The sequence below is a fragment of the Rhinopithecus bieti genome, unplaced genomic scaffold (assembly GCF_001698545.2).
Source record: "Rhinopithecus bieti isolate Rb0 unplaced genomic scaffold, ASM169854v2 scaffold_42532, whole genome shotgun sequence".
NCBI lineage: Eukaryota > Metazoa > Chordata > Mammalia > Primates > Cercopithecidae > Rhinopithecus > Rhinopithecus bieti.
The window spans coordinates 1,601,316-1,622,195 of NW_016818301.1; the positions used below are offsets into that span (position 1 = coordinate 1,601,316).

The window sequence follows — 20,880 nt, forward strand, 5'->3', positions numbered from 1 at the left end:
AGTCTTGCTCTGTCACCCAGGTCGGAGTGCAGTTGCACAGTTTCGGCTCACTGCAACCTCTGCCTCCTGGGTTCAAGCTGTTCTCCTGCCTCAGCCTACCTAGTAGCCGAGATTACAAGGGCATGCCACCACACCCAGCTAATTTTTGTATTTTTTTTTTTTTTTTTTTTTTTTTAGTAGATACAGGGTTTCACCATGTTGGCCAGGCTGGTCTTGAACTCCTGACCTCAAGTGGTCCACCCACCTTGGTCTCCCGAAGTGCTGGGATTACAAGCTGGGTTCCCCTTCTCAATCTAGAAAATTCTGTGTCCTCCTCTCCCCTTCCCTTCTCTTCCCTTCCCCCTATTCCGGTCTCTTTTTCAGGAAACATTTACTAAGCACCTCTTAGGTACTAGACACAGTTAGACACTGGGATCCAACATTAAAGAAGCCTGATTTGTGCCCTTCAGGCGATTCACAGTTGGGGAGACAGCTGGATCTCTAACAAAGTGAGCATGTTGACAGCTCAGCTCTGTAAGCAGGGGAGGGGAAGGCGGGACACAGGATTGCTCGGAGAGGTCAGGGAGGGCCCTGCAGAGGCAGTGCAGTGAGCTGAATCCTCAGGAAAAGCAAGCTCTCTGTGATGACATGACAGTTGGGGAAGAGGGTGTTCCAAGAGTGGGGACAGGAGATACAAAGTACTGAGGCTGGAAAGAGCATAATGTGCTCAGAGACATGCAAGGAATTCAGGCTCAGCTGTGAAAGGGTGACCGCGGTCAGGGTGCAGGGTGCCAGGGCACAGTGGGTCTTATGAACCACAGTAACAACTCTGAACTTGACCTGAGGGCTGAGGGCAGTTCTGAAGTATTTTAATCAGGGCAATGACGTAATTTTTTAAATGAGTTCAAACCCTATAATTCTCACAGGCCCAAGAAAGTGAACTTTAGGTTGGCACGGTGGCTCATGCCTGTAATCCCAGCACTTCGGGAGGCCAAGGCAGGCAGATCCCTTGAGCTCGGGAGTTTGAGACCAGCCTGGTCAACATGGCAAAACCCATCTCTACAAAAAAAAAAAAATTATATATATATATCAGTCAGGCAAGGTGATGTGCGCCTGTAGTTCCAGCTACTCAGGAGGCTAAAGTAGGAGAATCGCTTGACCCTGGGTTGAGGATGCAGTGAGCCAAGATGGTGCCACTGCACTCCGGTCTGGGTGACAGAATGAAACCCTGTCTCAAAAAATCAAATTAGTTTTTTAAAAAGAAAGTGAACTTCATTTTTTTTCTATGACTCCACCAAAATTTACTGCTGGGACTTTTTCAGGCTAGTGCTGTAATGCATTGGCTCTCAATGGCAACCCACTTTCCTTCGAGTGGGCTTCCTGTACTAAGGAGGCTGGAAAGTTAAAAGCTATAATCCCTAGGCCCCCTTGCAGCTAGTGCTCCAGGCAGGACTTAGGTTCCTCCTCTCAGCTGTATGTGAAAGATGTGGAAGGTGGAAGAGAGGTAGAGGCCCCTGCCCTTTCTGCTATCAGGAGCAGTCGCGAGGCATTCGTAAAGGTCCAAGTCCAGTTACTGCTGACTTCATGGGTATTGAGAGGCAGGATGGGGGTCATCCTGCGTGACCTGTTTTGTTTTGCCAGCACAGACCTACTTGAACTTAGTTGACATGGAGTAGCTCTAGAGCCAATAGTTGCAGCAATAGCTTCTAGACTCTCATCCTCCTGATTGTGGCCAACATGGTGCTCCCCAAGCTGCTCAGTGCCTGCTAGAGGTCAACTCTAGCCTGGTCTCGAGCACCTCCAATAATTTTTGTAGCACCCCATTGCCTATATCTCTGCTCTTTCTGTTCAAAGAGGGTGGTTTCTATTCTCTACAACTGCTACTTGACTGACACAGTGCTCGGGAGTCACTGTAGTTCCTGCTTGGTGTGGTCTCAGCCAGTGCCATGTGAAACCAAGGCCTCTTTGTGAGGTCTGGGAAAGCAAAAGGTGTTCTCAGTTTCCAAGGACCAGGGTGGCTGTGCCTCTCACCATGACTCAGTGGAGGAGGAGAATTCCCTCAGATGCTGGGTAGTCAAAAAAAATGACAAAGGTCTCCGATAAGAAATAAAAGTCCCTTTATTTTATATTCTACCCAAGGACAGCAATGCGATACAGCGGTGGCCTTTTATCTGAGACGGAGTTGCTCAAAAATGACAGAAGTGGCAAAAGCTCAGGGTCTGTGGGAAATGCAGGGAGTTCCTCCCACCTCTCAAGTCTGGCAGCCTCCTTCTCTCCCTCCTCATCTGAGACATGCAGCAGCCAGGAACCACTATGCCAGGGCTGGAGCCTCTAGGACAAGCCCCAGCAAGGTGGGGACTTAGCTCAGCACTGTCTCTGCAGGAACTGCAGTCCCACTTTCTTATTGGGAACCAGGACAATGCGGGCCACACTCTTCAACTCGCCCGTCTCCGGGGCCAGGACCACCTTGTACTTCTGGATCAGCTGGGGGGCAAAGAGCACATGTGGTTGGGTGGACTGTGTGTTTGCCATCCACTCCCTGCTCTGCACACTCCTACCCTGTGCCTCCCTTCCTCTCCTCCCAGGACTCCTCTACCCCTCCCTGCCCACACACCCTTCTAGTCTCTCCCAGCTCACCCTGGCCAGGAGTAGCTGCATCTCCAGCTCTGCAATCCTGCGGCCCAGGCAGGCCCGGACCCCATAGCCAAAGGGCACAGAGCCAAATGGGTGCTGGATCCTGGGGGTAGCAGGCTGGCTGTTCCTCAGCCAGCGGTGGGGCTGGAAGCTCTCAGGTTCAGAGAAGGTGGTGGGGTCCCGGGACACCACGTAGTGGCAGAACACAAACTGGGTCTATGAAGGAAGATTGGGCAGCATGAATGCATCTCTTCGGGGGCATGGGGCACTCCTGGGCAATCAGGCTGTCTAGCCCCACTCACATTCTTGGGGAAGAGGAAACCATCAACTTCAATTTCCTTTTCTATGATCCGGGAATTTGTGGGGACCACAGGGTAGAGGCTGCAGGGAAAAGAATATCTAGGGTCTGCTCTGGATTCATGGGGGTAAAAAGTGCCCCACTCCTTCTCCCCTACCTCTCCCATCTCATCCTTGTCACTAGCCCCCGCCCACCTGTCTTCACTTCCGATTTCCTCCTCTGATTCCCTCCCCACACATAGATCCTGTGCCCCCCAGAACAGCATCCTGTCCTACCGCAGAGTCTCCTTAAGCACAGCTTTGAGCAGCGGCATGTGGGCAAAGTCCTTGTGCTGGGGCACCTGCCCGGCTGGCACCACACCCACCACTTCCTCGTGCAAGGCCTCCTGGATCTCAGGGTCCTTTGAGAGGTGGTACAGGGCCCATGTCAGCGTGTTGGATGTCTAGGAGATAGAGTGGGAGATGAGGTGAGGGCGATTTCTAGGAAAGAGACCAGTAATGGGAGGGTGTATGAGTGGGTGTGTGCAAAATATGGGAGAAATGAATTTGCCACAAGCCTAGCAGGAAAAAACATGAAGGTTCATGGCAGCCTCCATGCTAAACATGAATTCACAGTGGGATGAGGGCCAATGTGATGGAAAATCGCACCTTCACTGGAGGAGGGGATGGCAACACAGAGAAACCCAACAGGACAAAAGCACTGGAAATATGAACTATAAAGAAAGAAGGTACTGGCCGGACGTGGTGGTTTATGCCTGTAATCCCAGCCCTTTGAGAGGCCAAGGCGGGCAGATCACTTAAGGTCAGGAGTTCGAGACCAGCCTGACCAGGTGAAATCCTGTCTCTACTAAAATTAAAAAAAAAAAAAAAGAACTGGGCATGATGGTGCATGCCTGTAATCCCAGCTACTTGGAGGCTGAGGCAGGAGAATTGCTTGAGCCCAGGAGGCAGAGGTTGCAGTCAGCTGAGATCAAGCCACTGCACTCAAGCCTGGGCAACAGAGTGAGACTCTGTCCCAAAAAAAAGAAAAAGAAAGTGTTTGTGAATGAGCTCTTCCAATTCTCCATTCAAATTGCAGCAAGACAGTTGGATAGATGTGAGATGAACTTCCCAGCTGTCAGAGTGAGGAGACTCCAGGAGGTGATGGAATCCATCTTAAAAAAGGACTATCCCCCGTCCACCCACCTCAGCTAAGCTGAACGAGCCCTCTATTTTCCTTCTAGTGCTGTGTCCATGGTACAGAAAAAGAAGCAGGTCCTTGGAGGGATGAAGGTTGGGATCAGGTGAAGGATAATGGGGAAATGGTTTAGGATGGGAGCCAGGGGCCCCTGGTCTCATCCTCCCGCTTCACACACCGTGTCCACTCCAGCCATGAGCAGCTCAGGCAGGCTGCCCATGGCCTCCCGAGGACTGAGCTGTCCACTGGCCAGCAAGAAGTGCAGGTAGCCAGACACCTGGATACCATCTGGCCCCTCTGCCTGCAGTTGGGCCTCCATATCCTCGAGTTTCTCATCAATCAGCTTCTTCCCTGTGAGAGCAACAGAGAAGATGAAAGGACAAAGCCAAAAGTCATGATCTCCAAGGACCAAGAGCCGCTCCAACAACTGGTAGCATGAGGGAAAAGGCCTGGGAGGGGCCGCTGACGCACAGACCTGGAGTCACCCCCATCTCTCTTCCCTGGGCCCCATCTGGGAGTCCTCACCAAAGGAAAAGATGGCATTCCAACCATCCAGGTATCGCTTCCAGAAAGGCAGCACGGGGCGAGTCCACTTGGGGAGGAAGGTGGCGTAGAGTGAGTTCTGGAACATTAACCCGATGGATCTGACAAAGGTCACAGTATCCTCGGGGATGGATCGCTGCAGGCAGCCAATGCGTTTCTCGAACAGGATGTAGCAAATAGCTGAGTAGTGCACAGAGGCCGTCACAGGAGGCAGAACCAGGACATATGGAATCCAGCAGCCCTTGAGGAGTGGGAGCACAACCTCCCCTTGACCCATTCCCTTCCCCAGCGCCTCTCCCAGCAAGGGTACCTTCCAAGGCAAAGTAGTAGAAGAGTTGAGCCATGTCCGACACCTGGTTCCCCGAAGCACTCTCTGCCCGCAGCTGGTCCAGTCGAATCATAAAATCATCAATCACCTCGTTGAAAGCATCCGTATAGAGCGCTGCCTCCGCTGGCTTCAGCAACCGCTGGTTCAGAGCCTGGCGCAGCTGGTACCAGTGGTGTCCTTCCCTGCAGGGATGCAGAGGAACAGCACAAACATAAGCCTCTATAGGGGTTCAATTAAGGAAGATCTTCTCACCCTAAAGTCCACCCCCCGCCACCCAGAGTCAAAGGAAATCCCATACTCCTCGAATTTAGAATTATAGAATCACCAAAATCTCAAGTGACAGAATCTTAGAATCCCCAAACCAGAATCTCGCTACAGCAGAGTGGAGTGGGTATGGTGGGCATCTAGAACCAGACTGTCCAGGGTCAAATCACAGGTCTGACCATTCCTGGCACAGGGACCCTAGGTAGATAACTCCTGTGTGCCTCATTTCCCTTTCTATAAAATGGGGATAATAAGAGTGCCTAAGCCGGGTGCGGTGGCTCATGCCTGTAATCCCAGCACTTTGGGAGGCTGAGGCAGGCAGATCACCTGAGGTCGGGAGTTCGAGACCAGCCTGACCAACATGGAGAAACCCTGTCTTTACTAAAAGTACAAAATTAGCTGGGCGTGGTGGCGGGCCTCTGTAATCCCAGCTACTAGGAAGAACAAGGCAGGAGAATCACTTGAACCTGGGAGGTGGAGGTTGCAGTGAGCCGAGATCGCGCCATTGCACTCCAGCCTGGGCAACAAGAGTGAAACTCCATCTCAAAAAAAAAAAAACAATAGAGTGCCTATCTGAGGAGGCTTATTCACATCATTCGAGTGCTTAGCTCAGTGCCTGGCACATGGTGAATGCTTAGTGAATATTGACTGATTATCTTGGAATTATACAGCTCTGGAATATTCCATATGTCAAATCGGGGGAGCTGAGGAGGCTGAGGAATAAAGGAGGACCAGGTTAGGGTTCCTGGACTCCTCAGGCTCAGAGCCTTCATGCTCTGCTTGGTTCAGTGGGTCAGAGGGACAAGGAGGCCCACGAGGCTAAAGCTCTAGGCTCTTGCCTCAGTCATGCGGTAGATGGTCAGGCTCCCTCCCTAGTTAGGCAAGGGTGCTCACGTGGATGGAAACATACTTCCCAAAAGCAAGCTTAATGTCCAGGAACTGCCCCCACTCCCAGCTGTTCCTCAAACCTATTTCCTTTCCTAAGCAAGCTGGGTATGAGTCCCTTTTCTTAAAGGCTAGCTGTAGAGCAATAAGTACAATATAGTCCAATTTTAAGAGGAGACAAAAATCCTACCTATCCACATGTGTATTTGCATGCTCCTGGATAAAGAGGGGAGAATACACAGCAAACTGTCAGCACTGGTTGCTAAGGAGGATTGATAGGGGTGGAAAGGTGAGAGACTTCATATTTTATTATTGAAATTTTCACGGCAAGTATTACTTTTGAATTTTTAAAACTAATAAAGTTGTTTTTTGTTTGTTTTGCTTTTTGAGACAGAGTCTTGCTCTGTCATCCACTCAGCTCACTGCAACCTCCACCTCTGGGGTTCAAGTGATTCTCCTGCCTCAGCCTCCTGAGTAGCTGGGACCACAGGTGCGTGCCACCACACCTGGCTAAATTTTTGTATTTTTTTTTTTTTGTAGTAGAGACAGGGTTTCACCGTGTTAGCTAGGATGGTCTCAAACTCCTGACGTTGTGATCCGCCCGCCTTGGCCTCCCAAAGTGCTGGGATTACAGGTGTGAGTCACCACGCCCAGTCAAGTTTATTTTTTTAAATACATATTTTTTATTTTAAAAAATTATTATTTCTTTAATGACCTTCAACACCCCACCCCAGGAGCTGCCTTTATTATGTTAGGGGAAAATTGCAAAAAGATAAACTAAAAGTGTTGCTGAAAAAGAGATGAAACCAGAATAGACCCATTTGTTGGGATTTCAAGTTGTTCCAAAAATAAAACTCTCAACAGTAGGAATCGGATATACAGAACTTAAATGTGGTTGTTAAAATATCTCCTGGGAGAAACAATGCTTCCTAAAATGATATTTTAAAATATATATGTTAAAACAAAATTTTAGATCCCCAAACTTATTATGAGTTAGCAGAATAGCTTTTTTTCCCCAATCATCTGACTCAAAGATTCACAAAAGAGCTTTTAAATGCATGCATATGATATCATCTGTTCGGGAAACTGGCTTTAGAGTAAAAAAATGTAAATAGATTACAAAGGGCTCTACATAATGTTTAGCTCCGATTCTAAATCTGAGCTGTCATGTCATAGGTGGCCTGGCCCAGTGAAAAGCTGCAACCTAAATCTTGCCCTCAGTGGCAGATGTCAAGTTAAAAAGATTTTTTTTTTTTTGAGATGGCGTCTCACTCTGTTGCCCAGGCTGGAGTACAGTGGCATGGTATCGGTTCACTGCAACCTCCACCTCCTGGGTTCAAATGATCCTCCTGCCTCAGCCTCCCAGGTGCCCACCACCACACCCGGCTAATTTTTGTGTTTTTAGTAGACAGGGTTTCGCCATGTTGGCCAAGCTGATCTTGAACTCCTGACCTCAAGTGAGGCTGCCTACCTCAGCCTCCCAAAGTGCTGGGATTACAGGTGTGGTTTTTGCCATAATTTTTAACTGTGAAAACAGCAATGACTTTTGCACCAACCTAATATTTATTAGTGGAGAGTCAATGAATGGTCCCTGGGCTTCAGCACCTCCCAACAACTGCTCTCTAGACTATCAGGTTCAGAGGATGCAGGGGGGTCCTATTCTGCTGGTTATCCACCTGCCTGCCCTGTGCCCACTGTCTTTCGCCCTGACCCTCTGGAGCCCTGTTCCAGTCCCTTCAGTCCCCAGCTCACGTGGTGAACGGCCCATAGGTCAGGTCGTGCTGGTCCCGGTGCTCCTTCCATAGCTCCATGTCATTCCGCACTGGGTACTTGCCCTCTTGCCGCATCACTTGCTCCAAGAGCGGGGCACTGGCCAGGTTCACGTGCATCTGAGGCCCTAAGTAGGACATCCACATTGGACCGTACTTGGCCTTGTAAAGCACCTGTGGGATTCAATCAAAACTGAATAACTGGGCCAAGTTGGGCAGGTGCTTCCAGGACAGGAGATGGGGTGAGGAAGCGTCTGATGGCTACACCAGAGCAAACGGGCTGGACAAAAAAAAAAAAAAAAAAAAAGTACATTGTTTATGAGGTAGGCACCAGGATGACCTGTTGTTTCAGGCGAAGAGCAATAAAAAAAAAATGGGCACACAAGTAACTAGAATATTAGAGCAATGAGTGTCTGGTGGAACTGGGGGCATCAAGGTCCTTGGAGGAATGAAGGTTTGGAAAAATGAGATATATGGCAAACTGAGGTATGTCAAGGTATATGTTGGGGGCCAACATTTTAGGGAAACTGAGCCCTTTAGTGAGGTGTGATAGAAAGCCTCTAGCTCCTTTTTTGCATTTAAATCTGCTGCAGCTTGCTGTCAATGAAATGATGAATGCTTTGTGTAATCAACAAGAAAAAAGAAGCCTGATGAGAAACAACAGGAAAAACAATAGGCTGGATAAGAAAGTCAGGGTCCAAATATGAAGTAAACCATGTGGTATGATATTTATTTATTTATTTCCCATGAGTTTCCTGAGCTTCCATATGATTTTGTCTTTGAAATCTAACATGACAAAAAAAAAGAAGTAAAAAACATTACTGGCCATGTTACGGAATATAACCCTCAAATATTTTATCTTAGAATTTCTAAAGCACTTGACAATTGATATCCATAGCCTCTATGAAATTGACATTGCTATGATATTCTTATAGTTGCTGAAAATGAGAGGGAAAAGAAACATGTTTCAGGGGATAACAAATTTAAATAACCCACAAATCCTGAGATTAAATTTCCTAGGTTAAGTTACACCTACAAACCGAAAGAAAATGAAACATAGTGGTGTCCTGGGCACTTCATCTTTCCTAATCTGTTACTGAAGAGATTTTAAGAGGATCAGAATCAGTTCCAGTATAGAAATTAGGCCAAAGGGTTTCTATAAAACAGACATTACCAATTAAAGAGATGAAATCTATCATTCAAATTACAGAAGGAAAGCTCACCCAACCCATAGTCCAGAAAAACTCCAACTTTACTGGGTCTTAGTATTGGTGTTAAAACTTGGATGCTCCTAGGACCAATCCAACATAATTGCCTTCAATATATCACCCATTTACCTGGACATCACCCTGACCTGATGGCTGATTCTGCCAATTCCTGGGAGGACAGTCTTGACAAACTCCCAACATGCATTTAGACCTATTTCCCATTTCTACCTCCCAGGAACACCTGACAGTGTGTCTTAATTTTGAACAGTTGATCGTCTTGTAAACTGCAGTGAATACGCCTATTTTCCTGAAAGGAAAATATACTGCTGGTAGGACTCCAAAATAACACATCCCTACTTGGAGGACGATTTGTTAATATTTACAAAAAGTACAAGCAAATTTATAAACAAAGCATAGGACATCCACATAATGAAATAATATGTCACCTTAAAAAGGGATGAAGAAATTCCTTGTGTACTAATACAGAAAGATATCCAAGATAAATTGTTATGTGAAAAAGTATATCTTTTGTCGAAGAAAGGGGGTCTAAAATAAGAATATATAGTATTTGTATTTGCTTTTATAGAAAAATACTGGATGGATACATAAGAAACTAGTTAAAGTGATTACTGGACCAGGCATCGTGGCTCACCCCTATAATCCCAGCATTTTGGGAGGCCAAGGCAGGAGGATCACTTGAGCTCAGAAGTTTGAGATCAGCCTTGGCAACATGGCAAAACCCTGTCTCTACAAGAAAAAAAAAAAAAATTAGCTGGGCATGGCAGTGTGCACCTGTGATCCCAGCTACTCGGAGGCTGAGGTGGGAGAATTGCTTGAACCTGGGAAGTCGAAGCTGCATTGAGCCATGACTGTACCCACTGCACTCCAGCCTAGGTGACAAAGTGAGACTCTGTCTCTAAATAAATAAATATAAAGTGATTACTATAGGAGAGTCAGGGGAACAGCAGAGGGGGTCAGACTGCTTAGTGTGTATCATGTTCTATTGTTTGAGTTTTGAACTATTATAATGTATTACCTATTTAAACTTTTAAAATCTAAAGGTACAAAAAGAAATGTTTTCTGAAACAGTAAGTCACCTGACATTGACCAGATAGTTCCAGAAGGCAGGGAAACCTTGCTGAGCCTCTGAATTCATGCAAATACTCCTGAGATTTATAAGTGCCCCAGCCATATCATTTTCCTGTAAGTGAGTTTTGTTTTTTTTCTTAAAGGTTCCTTTTTAAAAATACTTTACATACATGTCTATTTTTCTCTATTAAATTCCCTAGCAGGCTTAATTTGTTTCCAGTTTAAGACATTAACAATAATAATTGCACATGTTTCCATAGAGCTGACCATAAACCAGATATTCTTCCAAGCATTTTACTTACATTAACTCATTCAATCCTCACTACAGCTGTTTGGGGATAGGTTTAATATTACCACAATTGTTTGGGAGGCTGAGATGGGTGGATCACAAGGTCAGGAGATCGAGACCATCCTGGCTAACACGGTGAAACGCCATCTCTACTAAAAATACAAAAACATTAGCCAGGCATGGTGGTGGGCGCCTGTAGTCCCAGCTACTTGGAGGCTGAGGCAGGAGAATGGTGTGAACATGGGAGGTGGAGCTTGCAGTGAGCGGAGATTGCGCCACTGCACTCCAGCCTGGGGGACTCCATCTCAAAAAAAAAAATATATATATATATATATGTATATGTATATACAGATACACATATATATATACACACACACATATACACACACATATATAATACACATATATACACACACATATATACACATACACATATATATACACACATATATATAACCACAATTTTGCAGATAAGGAAACTGAGGCCCAAAGAAGTTGCTCAAGGTCACTTTATCATTAAGTAGTAGAGTCAGGATTCAAACTCCAAACACCTGGCTGGAGGCCATGCTCTGAACCACTTACTCCATGGATCCCCGAGAAAACAACTATGTCCTATGAACTGGAAACAAATATAGGCCCTTGAAAAGCGTGTACTATTTTAAAACCACAATACTATGCAATAACAATCCAGGATTCCTCAACTGTGGCACTGTTAATACTCGGAGTGGATAATTCTATGTTGTGGCCGACAGTCGTGTGCGTTGCTGGGTGCCTAGCAGCATTCCTGGCCTCTCCCCACGAGTACCGCACACCCTCTGAGTTGTGGCTACCACAGATGTCTTTAGACATTTCCAAAATGTCCCCTGGGGGACAAAATCACCACAGATTGAGAACTACTGCAATAAATCCAGCCTCTTAATATGTCTCTTAATTCTTTAATTTTAGAAGACCCATTTAAAACAAATATATACCATTTTGAAGAAATATTTATCTAAAGTTTGGTTTCTTATCCTTCTATTAAGTTCAGGTAAACTTACATATAACATTTTAATAAAAATCTGAACAGCAGTTATCTCAATGGTGGTAAACAGTGCTTTACAAATTTACTTTCTTCTCTATACTGTGATTTGTTTTTCAAATTTTTTGTCATGTTCTTGGAATCAGAGGGGAAAAAGTTACATTTTAAAAGTAGATAAATAACACCAGCTTCTTTCCTGGAATCCAAAGCCTCTGAGACCACTTCCTGGCTGTCAGTATGGAGGTTTCTGGGACATTTCTTCTTTTAGCTAAGCCATGCCTTCTTCCTTCATGCTTCTCGGTTAGTTTACTTAGTGGAACTTAACAAGGATCTACTTATGTAAGAAGTTATTTTAGAAAGACAGCAGGATACTTGCTGAGAGATACGTGCTGTGTCTGTGATCCTACCATTAGATCGTAACCTGAGCCAGTTGGAAAGTCCCAGCATTCTCAGATGGGTCCTGTCTAAGAGCCACTTTGCAGAACAAAGATCATCTTTCAGGATGAATGGGAGGGTTAGCCCCCACCTGATGAAACTCCAAAGCAGGAGAATGTTGAATTCATTCAACATTCATTTATGAATCTCATGTCCTATTCCTCCTATACTGTTCAAGGGGCTAGGGATACAGCAGTAAGCACAGCATAAAAGACTATTCTTAAAGAATTTTTATCCTAGTGCATGGGCCAGACAGTTGAGAATTTAATTACATATGTTCCTAAATTGTTTTCTAATTATTTTGTGGATGTCTTTCTTGTCTCTTCAACTAAATTGAATATCCTCAAGGGCAGAAACCATGTCATACTTCTTTATGACATCCCAAATTGTTGGACACACTGCTAAGCACATTAATAAGACACTCAGTACATACTTAATAGTTGTCAATGAATCCAGCAGAAAGAAACATGTTGCAGACAATGCAAAGAACATGAGAGAGAGACAGACATAGAAAGTGGGTGGGGAAGAGGATACGCAGGAAACTGGTTAACAGTAGCTCCTCTGGAGTTTTAAGAACCTGTAAGAACAATCTGAAAGGAAATTAAGAAAATAATTCCATTTACAGTAACCTCTGTTATGGACTGAATGTCTGCATTCCCCTCAAATTCTTATGTTGAAACCCTAAACCCTGTGTTGCTATATTTGTTGATGGGCCCTCCAAGAAAGTAATTAAGGTTAAATGGGGTCATAAGGGTGGGGCCCTGATCTGACAGAATTAGCATCCTTATAATAAGAGACACCAAAGAGCTTGCCCTCTAGGGCACAGGGAGAAGGCACCCAACTACAAGCCAGGAAGACAGCCTTCATTGGAAACCAACCACTGTCCCCCTGATCTCTGACTTCTAGCCTACAGAACTGTGAAAAATAAATTTGTTGTTTAAGCCATCCAGTCTGTGGTATTTTGCTATGACAGCCCAAACACGCTAATAGATAGTATCCAAGAGATAAAATACCTAGGAATACGTTTAACCAAGGAGGTGAAACATGTGAACACTGAAAAGTACTAGACACTGCTGAAGGAAATTAAAGACCCAAATAAGTGGAAAGTCATCCATGTTCATGGATTAGGAGACTTAATATTGTTAAAATGGCAGTACTCCCCAAGGCAAACTACAAATTCAATGCATTCTCTATCAAAATTCCATGGCCTTTTTGCAGAAAAGGAAAACCTGATCCTAAAATTAATATGGAACTGCAAGGGGCCCTAAATAACCAAAACAATAATAAAAAAGAAAACAATGTTGGAACATTCTCATTTTCTGATTTCAAAGCTTACTACAAAGCTACAGTAATCAAAACAGTATGTTACTGGCGTAAGTGTAGACATATAGACCAATGGAATACAACTGAGAATTCAGAAATACACTGGAACATCTACAGTCAACTGATTTTTGACAAGGGTGCACAGACCATTCAATGGGGAAAGAAAGTCTCTTCAACAAATGGTACTGGGACCACTGGATAACTAAATGCAAAAGAACGAAGCTGGATCCCTACTTCACTCCATATAAAAAAGTTAACTCAAAATGGATCAACAATCTAAAGAGAAGAACTAAAACTATAAAACTTTTTGAATAAAATATAAGAGTAAGTCTTCATGACTCTGGATATGGCAATGAATTCTTAGATTTGATAACAAAGGCATGAGCAATTAAAAAAAATAGATAAATAGTACTTCATAAAAATTAAAAACTGTTGGCCAGGTGTAGTGGCTCACGCCTGTAATCCCAGCACTTTGGGAGACCGAGGTGGGCAGATTACCTGAGGTCAGGAGTTCGAGACCAGCCTGGCCAACATGGTGAAACCCTGTCTCTACTAAAAATACAAAAATTAGCCAGGTATGGTGGTACATGCTTGTAGTCCCAGCTACTTGGGAGGCTGAGGCAGGAGAATCACTTGAACCTGGGAGGCGGTGGCTGCAGTGGGCTGAGATTACGCCACTGCACTCCAGCCTGGGCGACAGAGTGAAACTCCCACCTCAAAAAAGAAAAAAAAATGGCGGGGCACGGTGACTCATGCCTATAATCCCAGCACTTTGGGAGGCCAAAGTGGATGGATCACTAGGTCAAGAGATCGAGAACATCCTGGCCAACATGATGAAATTCCATCTCTACTAAAAGTATAAAACTTAGCTGGGTGCGCTGGCACGTGCCTGTAGTCTCAGCTACCTGGGAGGCTGAAGCAGGAGAATCACTTGAACCTGGGAGGCAGAGGTTGCAGTGCAGAGATCGCACTACTGCAACTCCAGCGTGGCAACAGAGTGAGACTCGGTCTCAAAAAGAAAAAAAATTTAAAACTTTTGTGCATCGAAGGACGTTATCAAGAATGTGAAAAGACAATTTACAGAACAAGAGAAAAGATTTGCAAATCATATATCTGACAAGGGTTTAATATCCAGAGTATACAAAGAACTGTTACAACCCAACAACAAAAAGACAACTTCAGTTTAAACATAAGCAAAGAATGGCTGGGCATGGTGGCTCATACCCATAATACCAGCACTTTGGGAGGCCAAGGTGGGCAGATCACTGAGTCCAGGAGTTTGAGACCAGCAATTCAAGACCAGCCTGGCCAATACAGCAAAACCCTGTCTCTACTAAAAATACAAAAATTAGCCAGGCGTGATGGCGCACACTTGTAGTCCCAGCTACTTGGGAGGCTGAGGCATGAGAATCACTTTAACCCAAGAGGTTGCAGTGAGCCGAGATCACACCACTGCACTCCAGCCTGGGTGACGGAATGAGACTCTGCCTCAAAATAAATAAATAAATAAAATAAGCAAAGAACTTGAATAGACATTTCTCCAACGAAGATATACAAATGGCCTATAAGCACATGAAAAGTTGTTCAACATCATTTGTCATTAAGGAAATGCAAACCAAAGCCACGGTTAACCACTAGAATGGCTTAAAAAGAGAGAAAGAAAGAAAGTAACAGTATCAGTTCCTAGATCCTAGATGAGGGAGCAGAGGCTGGTTTATTCTCATTTATTTGCTTTCTGAAGAAAACGTCGGCAGTCTCTCTTTTCTACAGGAAACAGAGTATTATTTTTCTCCCAGCAACAAACTGGTAGTAAGCAGCCTTCTGGAAGAGTAAACAGAAATGTGAGGGCTTCCTCACCTTTGACAAGCTGCTAGAACAACGTTCCAAAAAGCTGAAGAAACTCATGCATCCTGAGAATCAAAGCTCTTTGAATGAGCAAGAAATAGTAAAGACCTTATAGGAAGTAAACAATTAATTAGCAGATAGAAAAAGCATTTGGTAACAATGCAAGTAGTTCTGTTTCTTCACATCTTAGCCTAGTCTTTTTGTTGTTGTTGTTCTTTTTAATTCTCAGCAAGGCAAGTTACTTCTACGGAAGGGTGCACCCCTTATAGATGGAGCAATGGTGAGCGCACACTTGGACAAGGGAGGGGAAGGGGTTCTTATCCCTGACGCACGTGGCCCCTGCTGCTGTGTCGTTCCCCTGCTGACTAGGGCTAGGCTGCACAGGCTAAACTAATTCCGATTGATCTTAGCCTAGTCTTAAATAAGAGGAAACAAATAAGTGAACAAATGTCATTAAAGCAACTGGTTGATTTTTTGGGGAGAAAATATAGTGAGAACCCACATCCGTGGTCATTGCTGGCCTAAAAAGTGCCTTAAGCAGGAATTAGAAAAAAAAAAAAAAAAAAAAAGACCTGCTCGGGCAGATGCAGCTGCAGCCCTGGCCACAGCCCAGGGACTGGCAAGCCAAGTGCAGGCTCCATTCCTGCTCCTTATGTGACCCCTTGGTCAGGCACCTGCCTTGTGGACCTCACACCATACACAGAAACTAATCCCAGGTGGGATAAAGATTTTAAAAGAAACTACAAAAAGACAAGAAGAAAATATGTGTGAATACACAATTCAAAGACTTTTAGAAAACAGACATAAAATAAAATACGGAATTTACAAAAAAAGAAATATAAATAGTAAATCTATTCAGAAAACAGGCTCAATCTTACAAATAAGAACATGCAGAATATATATCATGAAGACATACCATTTTCAACTATATTTGCAGAGACTGTTTTTGCAAATATCATAGTTGAAAATGGTATATCTTCATGATATATATTCTGCATGTACTTATTTGCAAAAATAAATTGGCTTTTTTTTTTTTTTTTTTTTTGAGATGTGGAGTCTCACTCTGTTGCCCAGGCTGGAGTGCAGTGACGCCAACTCAGCTCACTGCAACCTCTACTTCCCAGGTTCAAGTGATTCTCCTGCCTCAGCCTCCCGAGTAGCTGGGATTACAGGCATGCGGCACCACGCCTGGCTAATGTTTTTGTATTTTAGTAGAGACAGGGTTCCACCATATTGGCCAGGCTGGTCTCGAACTCCTGACCTCAAGTGATCCACTCACCTCAGCCTCTGAAAGTACTGAGATTACAAGCAATGTGAGCCACCGTGTGTGGCCATGTGTTTGTTTTTTGGAATGGCCTTTGTCATGCAAAAGTATTCCCTTTGCAACTTTTCTGGAGGACAATTTGACAGATGCTACATATCAAAGATCTGAACAAATCCTTTACCACAATGGTTCCACTTTAGGAGTTTTGTTCTAAGAAAATAATTGAGAATGTACACAAACATTTAGTGCTAGATATATTAATGTTAATCAAAGCTTTAAACATGAAAAATCTAAATGTATAACAACAGGGTTCAGTAAATTCTGATGTAGTCATCCAACGAAATGCTTTTCAGTCATTAAAATTGTTATATAAGTGTGTTTATTGAAAAGATATTCATACTTATTTTCTGTAAAATGGCAAGTTACAAAAGAGAGCATATGGTACGCTTTTATTTTAAAAAACATATGTATGTAGATGACATATGGGGAAACCAGACAATGCCTGTCTGTTTATAACAAGATCATGGGTGTATCTACGTATTCATCTCACAAACGCTTATTAAGAACCTATGGGTATAAGGCATCGTGCTATGCGATAGGTGTTGGGATTATGGACGATTTGGATTTTCTTCTTTTTGTTTCTTTAATTTTCTCATTTCTCTAAAATATGCATATATTACTTCTGTAAGTTATTTCAATTCTAAATGGCATTTTCTATTAAATGTGGTATGTAGCCACAAAATTAGCATGTAATTGTAACTCATATTTATGTGATTTTTTTTTAAGATAATTTTTATAGGAAAAGAAAGTGCTTGTCTCATGGTCATGTGTTTTATTTATTTATTTTATTTTTTTGTGAGCCATCACACCTGGCCGACTTGGAGTGTCTTATCTTTATTTTTTCTTTTTTTATTAAAAAGAAATTTTTTTGAGATGGAGTCTCACTCTGTCACCCACGCTGGAGTGCAGTGGTATGATCTCAGCTCACTGCAACCTCCACCTCCCGGGTTCAAACGATTCTCCTGCCTCAACCTCCCAAGTAGCTGGGATAACAGGTGCCCACCATCATGCCCAGCTCTACTATTTTTATCAGAGACCGGGTTTCAGGATGTTGGTCAGGCTGGTCTCAAACTCCTGACCTCAGGTGATCTGCCCGCCTCAGCCTCCCAAAGTGCTGGGATTACAGGTGTGAGCCACCGTGCCAGGCCAGTCTTGTGTTTTTATCTCAACTCAGTCATCCCCAGCAGGCAGCACCAGTTAAGGGGTCAGGGACTGCTTGGCTACAGATTTTGTTCTAGTTTAGCTCAGCACTACCAGGCTGTGTGACTTTGCCATAGCACCCTTAAGACCTTCCACATATCCATATACACAAAGGCTTGGACTCAGCCTCCCTGAGCCTTGAAGACTTATTGCCCTGTGATCCTCCTGGAACACTGAAGAATGGGAGGTCCCTCCCACTCCTCACTGGCCTCCCCATCTCCCTCGGAGGCGTCCCAAGACAGCTTCTTATCACCTCTCAGGTTCTGAGATATGGACTTTCTGCCTTGTCCTCTCTCAGAAAAGAGTTGCAGAATATAAAACCCCTTGGCTGCGGTCTAGCAGGGCTTTCTCAGCAATGGGGGTACCCCACAACTTGCATTACAGTCATATGTCTCCTTGTGTTTCGCAAAGATCTCACCCCCATCAAGATGAACAGGACTAGGGCAGAAACCCAAGTCCCTCCTTCTCTAAGGAGGACCAGAGGATTTATGCACTGGTCAAGGTGTGCTGGGGACTTGATGGCAAACACAGTTGTCAAACCTGTTCAGCCTTTTCCGACACTGGGCACAAGTCATTGGGGCACCGAGAGATACCCATGGGTATAGTCTAAAAATTGCTTTAACTGGATTTGGAAGAAACTCTCAGATTGGACAGTGGACTGATGTAATTTTGTGGATATATTTAAAAGGATTCTCCAGAAACAAAAAGAAACAATAGGATGTATGTATATATAGAGAGAGATTTATTTTACAGAATTGGCTCACGTGATCATGGAGGTTGGTGTAAAGTTAGCTGAGAGAAAGGAAAAATAGACCCAAAGTCAGGCAAGCAAGTTTTTATTAACCTGCCGGCTGCTCCCTTAACAGTCAGTGAGGAAGCAGCCCCAAGCTTACAGAATGAGGGGTTTATATTGGGGAGGGGACTTTGAGGGTGTTCTTTGGTATGGCCACATCTCGAGGTTATTTGCTGGTTAATTTTGCCACATATCACCTTGTGACGTTTATGGTAGCAGCTAGATAAACAGGAACTTACAGGAGGGTGTAGGTAAAGTTTGTTTATGCTTCCCACGACCTCCCCCTCCCCCCGCCCCCGCCCCTCGTGCAGTCTGGATGGTTTGTAATTGGGGTTTGCTTATCACAGCAAGGTCTGATAAGTGAAGTCTGCTGGCTTCACAGCCTAGATAAGGGCTTAGAAACGTAAAGAGACTTGGGGGAAGGGCGGGCAGCACGGAAAAGAGTTGCAGAGCATTATGGGGAGGGGTGGGGAGCGCCAAGAAGGTTTTTGGGGCAGTTTGTCCCTAACAGTGGGCAAGTATAAAATCTGCCGCACAGGCTGGCAGGCTGGAAATTCCAACAGGGGTCAATATTGCAATGTTGAATCTGAAGGTGGTCTGGAGGCAGATTCATTCCCCTTCTGGGGACTTCAGTCTTTTCACACAAGGCTTTTTCCACTGCTTGAACAAGGCCTACCTACATTACGGAGGGCAATCTGCTTTACTCGAATTTGCTTTACTGCCAATTTCATGGGTTTGTTTGTTTGTTTGTTGAGATCGAGTCTCGCTCTGTCACCCAGGCTGGACTGCAGTGGCACAATCTCAGCTCACTACAATTTCTGCCTCCTGGGTTCAAGCAATTCTCATCTCTCAGCCTCCCAAATATCTGGGATTACAGGCATATGCCACCACGCCCAGCTAATTTTTGTGTTTTTAGTAGAGACAGGGTTTCACCATGTTGCCCAGGCTGGTCTTGAACTCCTAGGCTCAAGTGATCCACCTGCCTCAGCCTCCCAAAGCGCTGGGATTACAGGCAGAAGTCACCATGCCCGGCCCTGCCAATTTAATGTTAATGTTACCTTCACAGCAACATCTAGGCTGGTGCTTGACCAAACAACTGAGTATCATAGTAAGGGAGGAGAGCACCCCTCATATCATCTTATGCCCAATTTCTGCCCCCAGAGAAAGAAGAAGTAAAAACTAAAAGGCAGAAATGAAATCCACAGGCAGACAGCCCGGTGCCACACCCTGGGCCTGGTAGTTAAAGATCGACCCCTGACCTAATTGGTTCTGTTATCTATAGATTACAAACATTGTATAGGAATGCACTGTGAAAATCCCTATTTTGTTTTGTTCCAATCTAATTACCGGTGCATGCAGCCCCCAGTCACGTACCCGCTGCTTGCTCAATCAATCATGACCCTCTCACATGCACGCCCTTAGAGTTGTGAGCCCTTAAAAGGGACAGGAATTGCTCACTCGAGGAGCTTGGCTCTTGAGACAGAAGTCTTGCCAATGCCCCTGGCTGAATAAACCCCTTCCTTCTTTAACTCGGTGTCTGAGGAGTTTTGTCTGTGGCTTGTCCTGCTACAATAGCCTAGCTAAATTGACATAAAATTAACTATCACAGGCTGGGTGCAGTGGCTCACCCTGTAATCCCAGCACTTTGAGAGGCCGAGGCAAAAGGATCACTTGAGCCTAGGAGTTCGAGACAAGCCTAGGCGACATAGTGAGACCCCTGTTCCTACAAAATAATTTTAAAATTCGCCAGGTATGGTGGCGCACACCTGTAGTCCTAGCTTCTTGGGAGGCTGAGGCTTGCTTCTAAGCCTCTTTTCCCTTAGACTTCTGAGGGTAGAGGAAATTGTGCCCACCTTTCCATGGCCTTTTCCTTCTTTTTTTGGGACAGACCAGCAAGGGGTGGCTCCCCGCTGCCCACCCGTCCCTGTCCCTCCCTGCTGGGGCTGGGACACATGACCCAAGGGCCTTGCATGGCCGGCTGATTATTGGTAAAAAGCACATATCATCAAAATATAAATAGGTGAACTAAATTATGCAGGTTAGGTATTAGGCTTGCTAAGTGTTTTAAGGTTCTAAACTGCCTTCTGGGTTTTGAGAACTATTTGACTTTCCTACTTCACAACTGGTAAGGCCTGGGGACGTACGGAATTAACTACACCCTTAATTATGCTGGAAGGAGTCAAACCTTGGCTACTCGTAGCACACAATTAAAACAATTTACCAGGTTTTACATTAAAGTTAAAATTGCTAGGAGTTACCATTATAACATGTAATTGAAAACACTGAAAATAGATACATATGCGAGGTGTGTAAGAACAATAAAATGTATTTTTAATAAAAGATTACAAGAAGGCTGGGCATGGTAACCCATGCCTGTAATCCCAGCACTTTGGGAGGCCAAGGCAGGCAGATCACCTGAGGTCAGGAGCTCGAGACCAGCCTGGCCAACATGGTGAAACTCCATCTCTACTAGAAATACA

The 20,880-nt window shown here is 44.6% G+C and overlaps 1 protein-coding gene across 1 annotated transcript in view; it reads right to left on the reverse strand.

The window, feature by feature from the left end:
- Positions 1–2,074: 2,074 nt before the first annotated feature.
- CYP27A1 (cytochrome P450 family 27 subfamily A member 1) overlaps positions 2,075–20,880 on the reverse strand; it is a 37,173-nt gene continuing 18,367 nt past the window's right edge. The window contains exons 2-9 of the mRNA XM_017856896.1: positions 7,860–8,050; positions 4,941–5,140; positions 4,613–4,810; positions 4,266–4,438; positions 3,187–3,353; positions 2,916–2,994; positions 2,617–2,829; positions 2,075–2,463 (exon numbers count right to left, since the gene is read on the reverse strand). Coding sequence (XP_017712385.1) covers positions 2,344–2,463; positions 2,617–2,829; positions 2,916–2,994; positions 3,187–3,353; positions 4,266–4,438; positions 4,613–4,810; positions 4,941–5,140; positions 7,860–8,050 — 1,341 coding nt within the window. The 3' untranslated portion in view covers positions 2,075–2,343. The remainder of the gene's footprint in view (positions 2,464–2,616; positions 2,830–2,915; positions 2,995–3,186; positions 3,354–4,265; positions 4,439–4,612; positions 4,811–4,940; positions 5,141–7,859; positions 8,051–20,880) is intronic.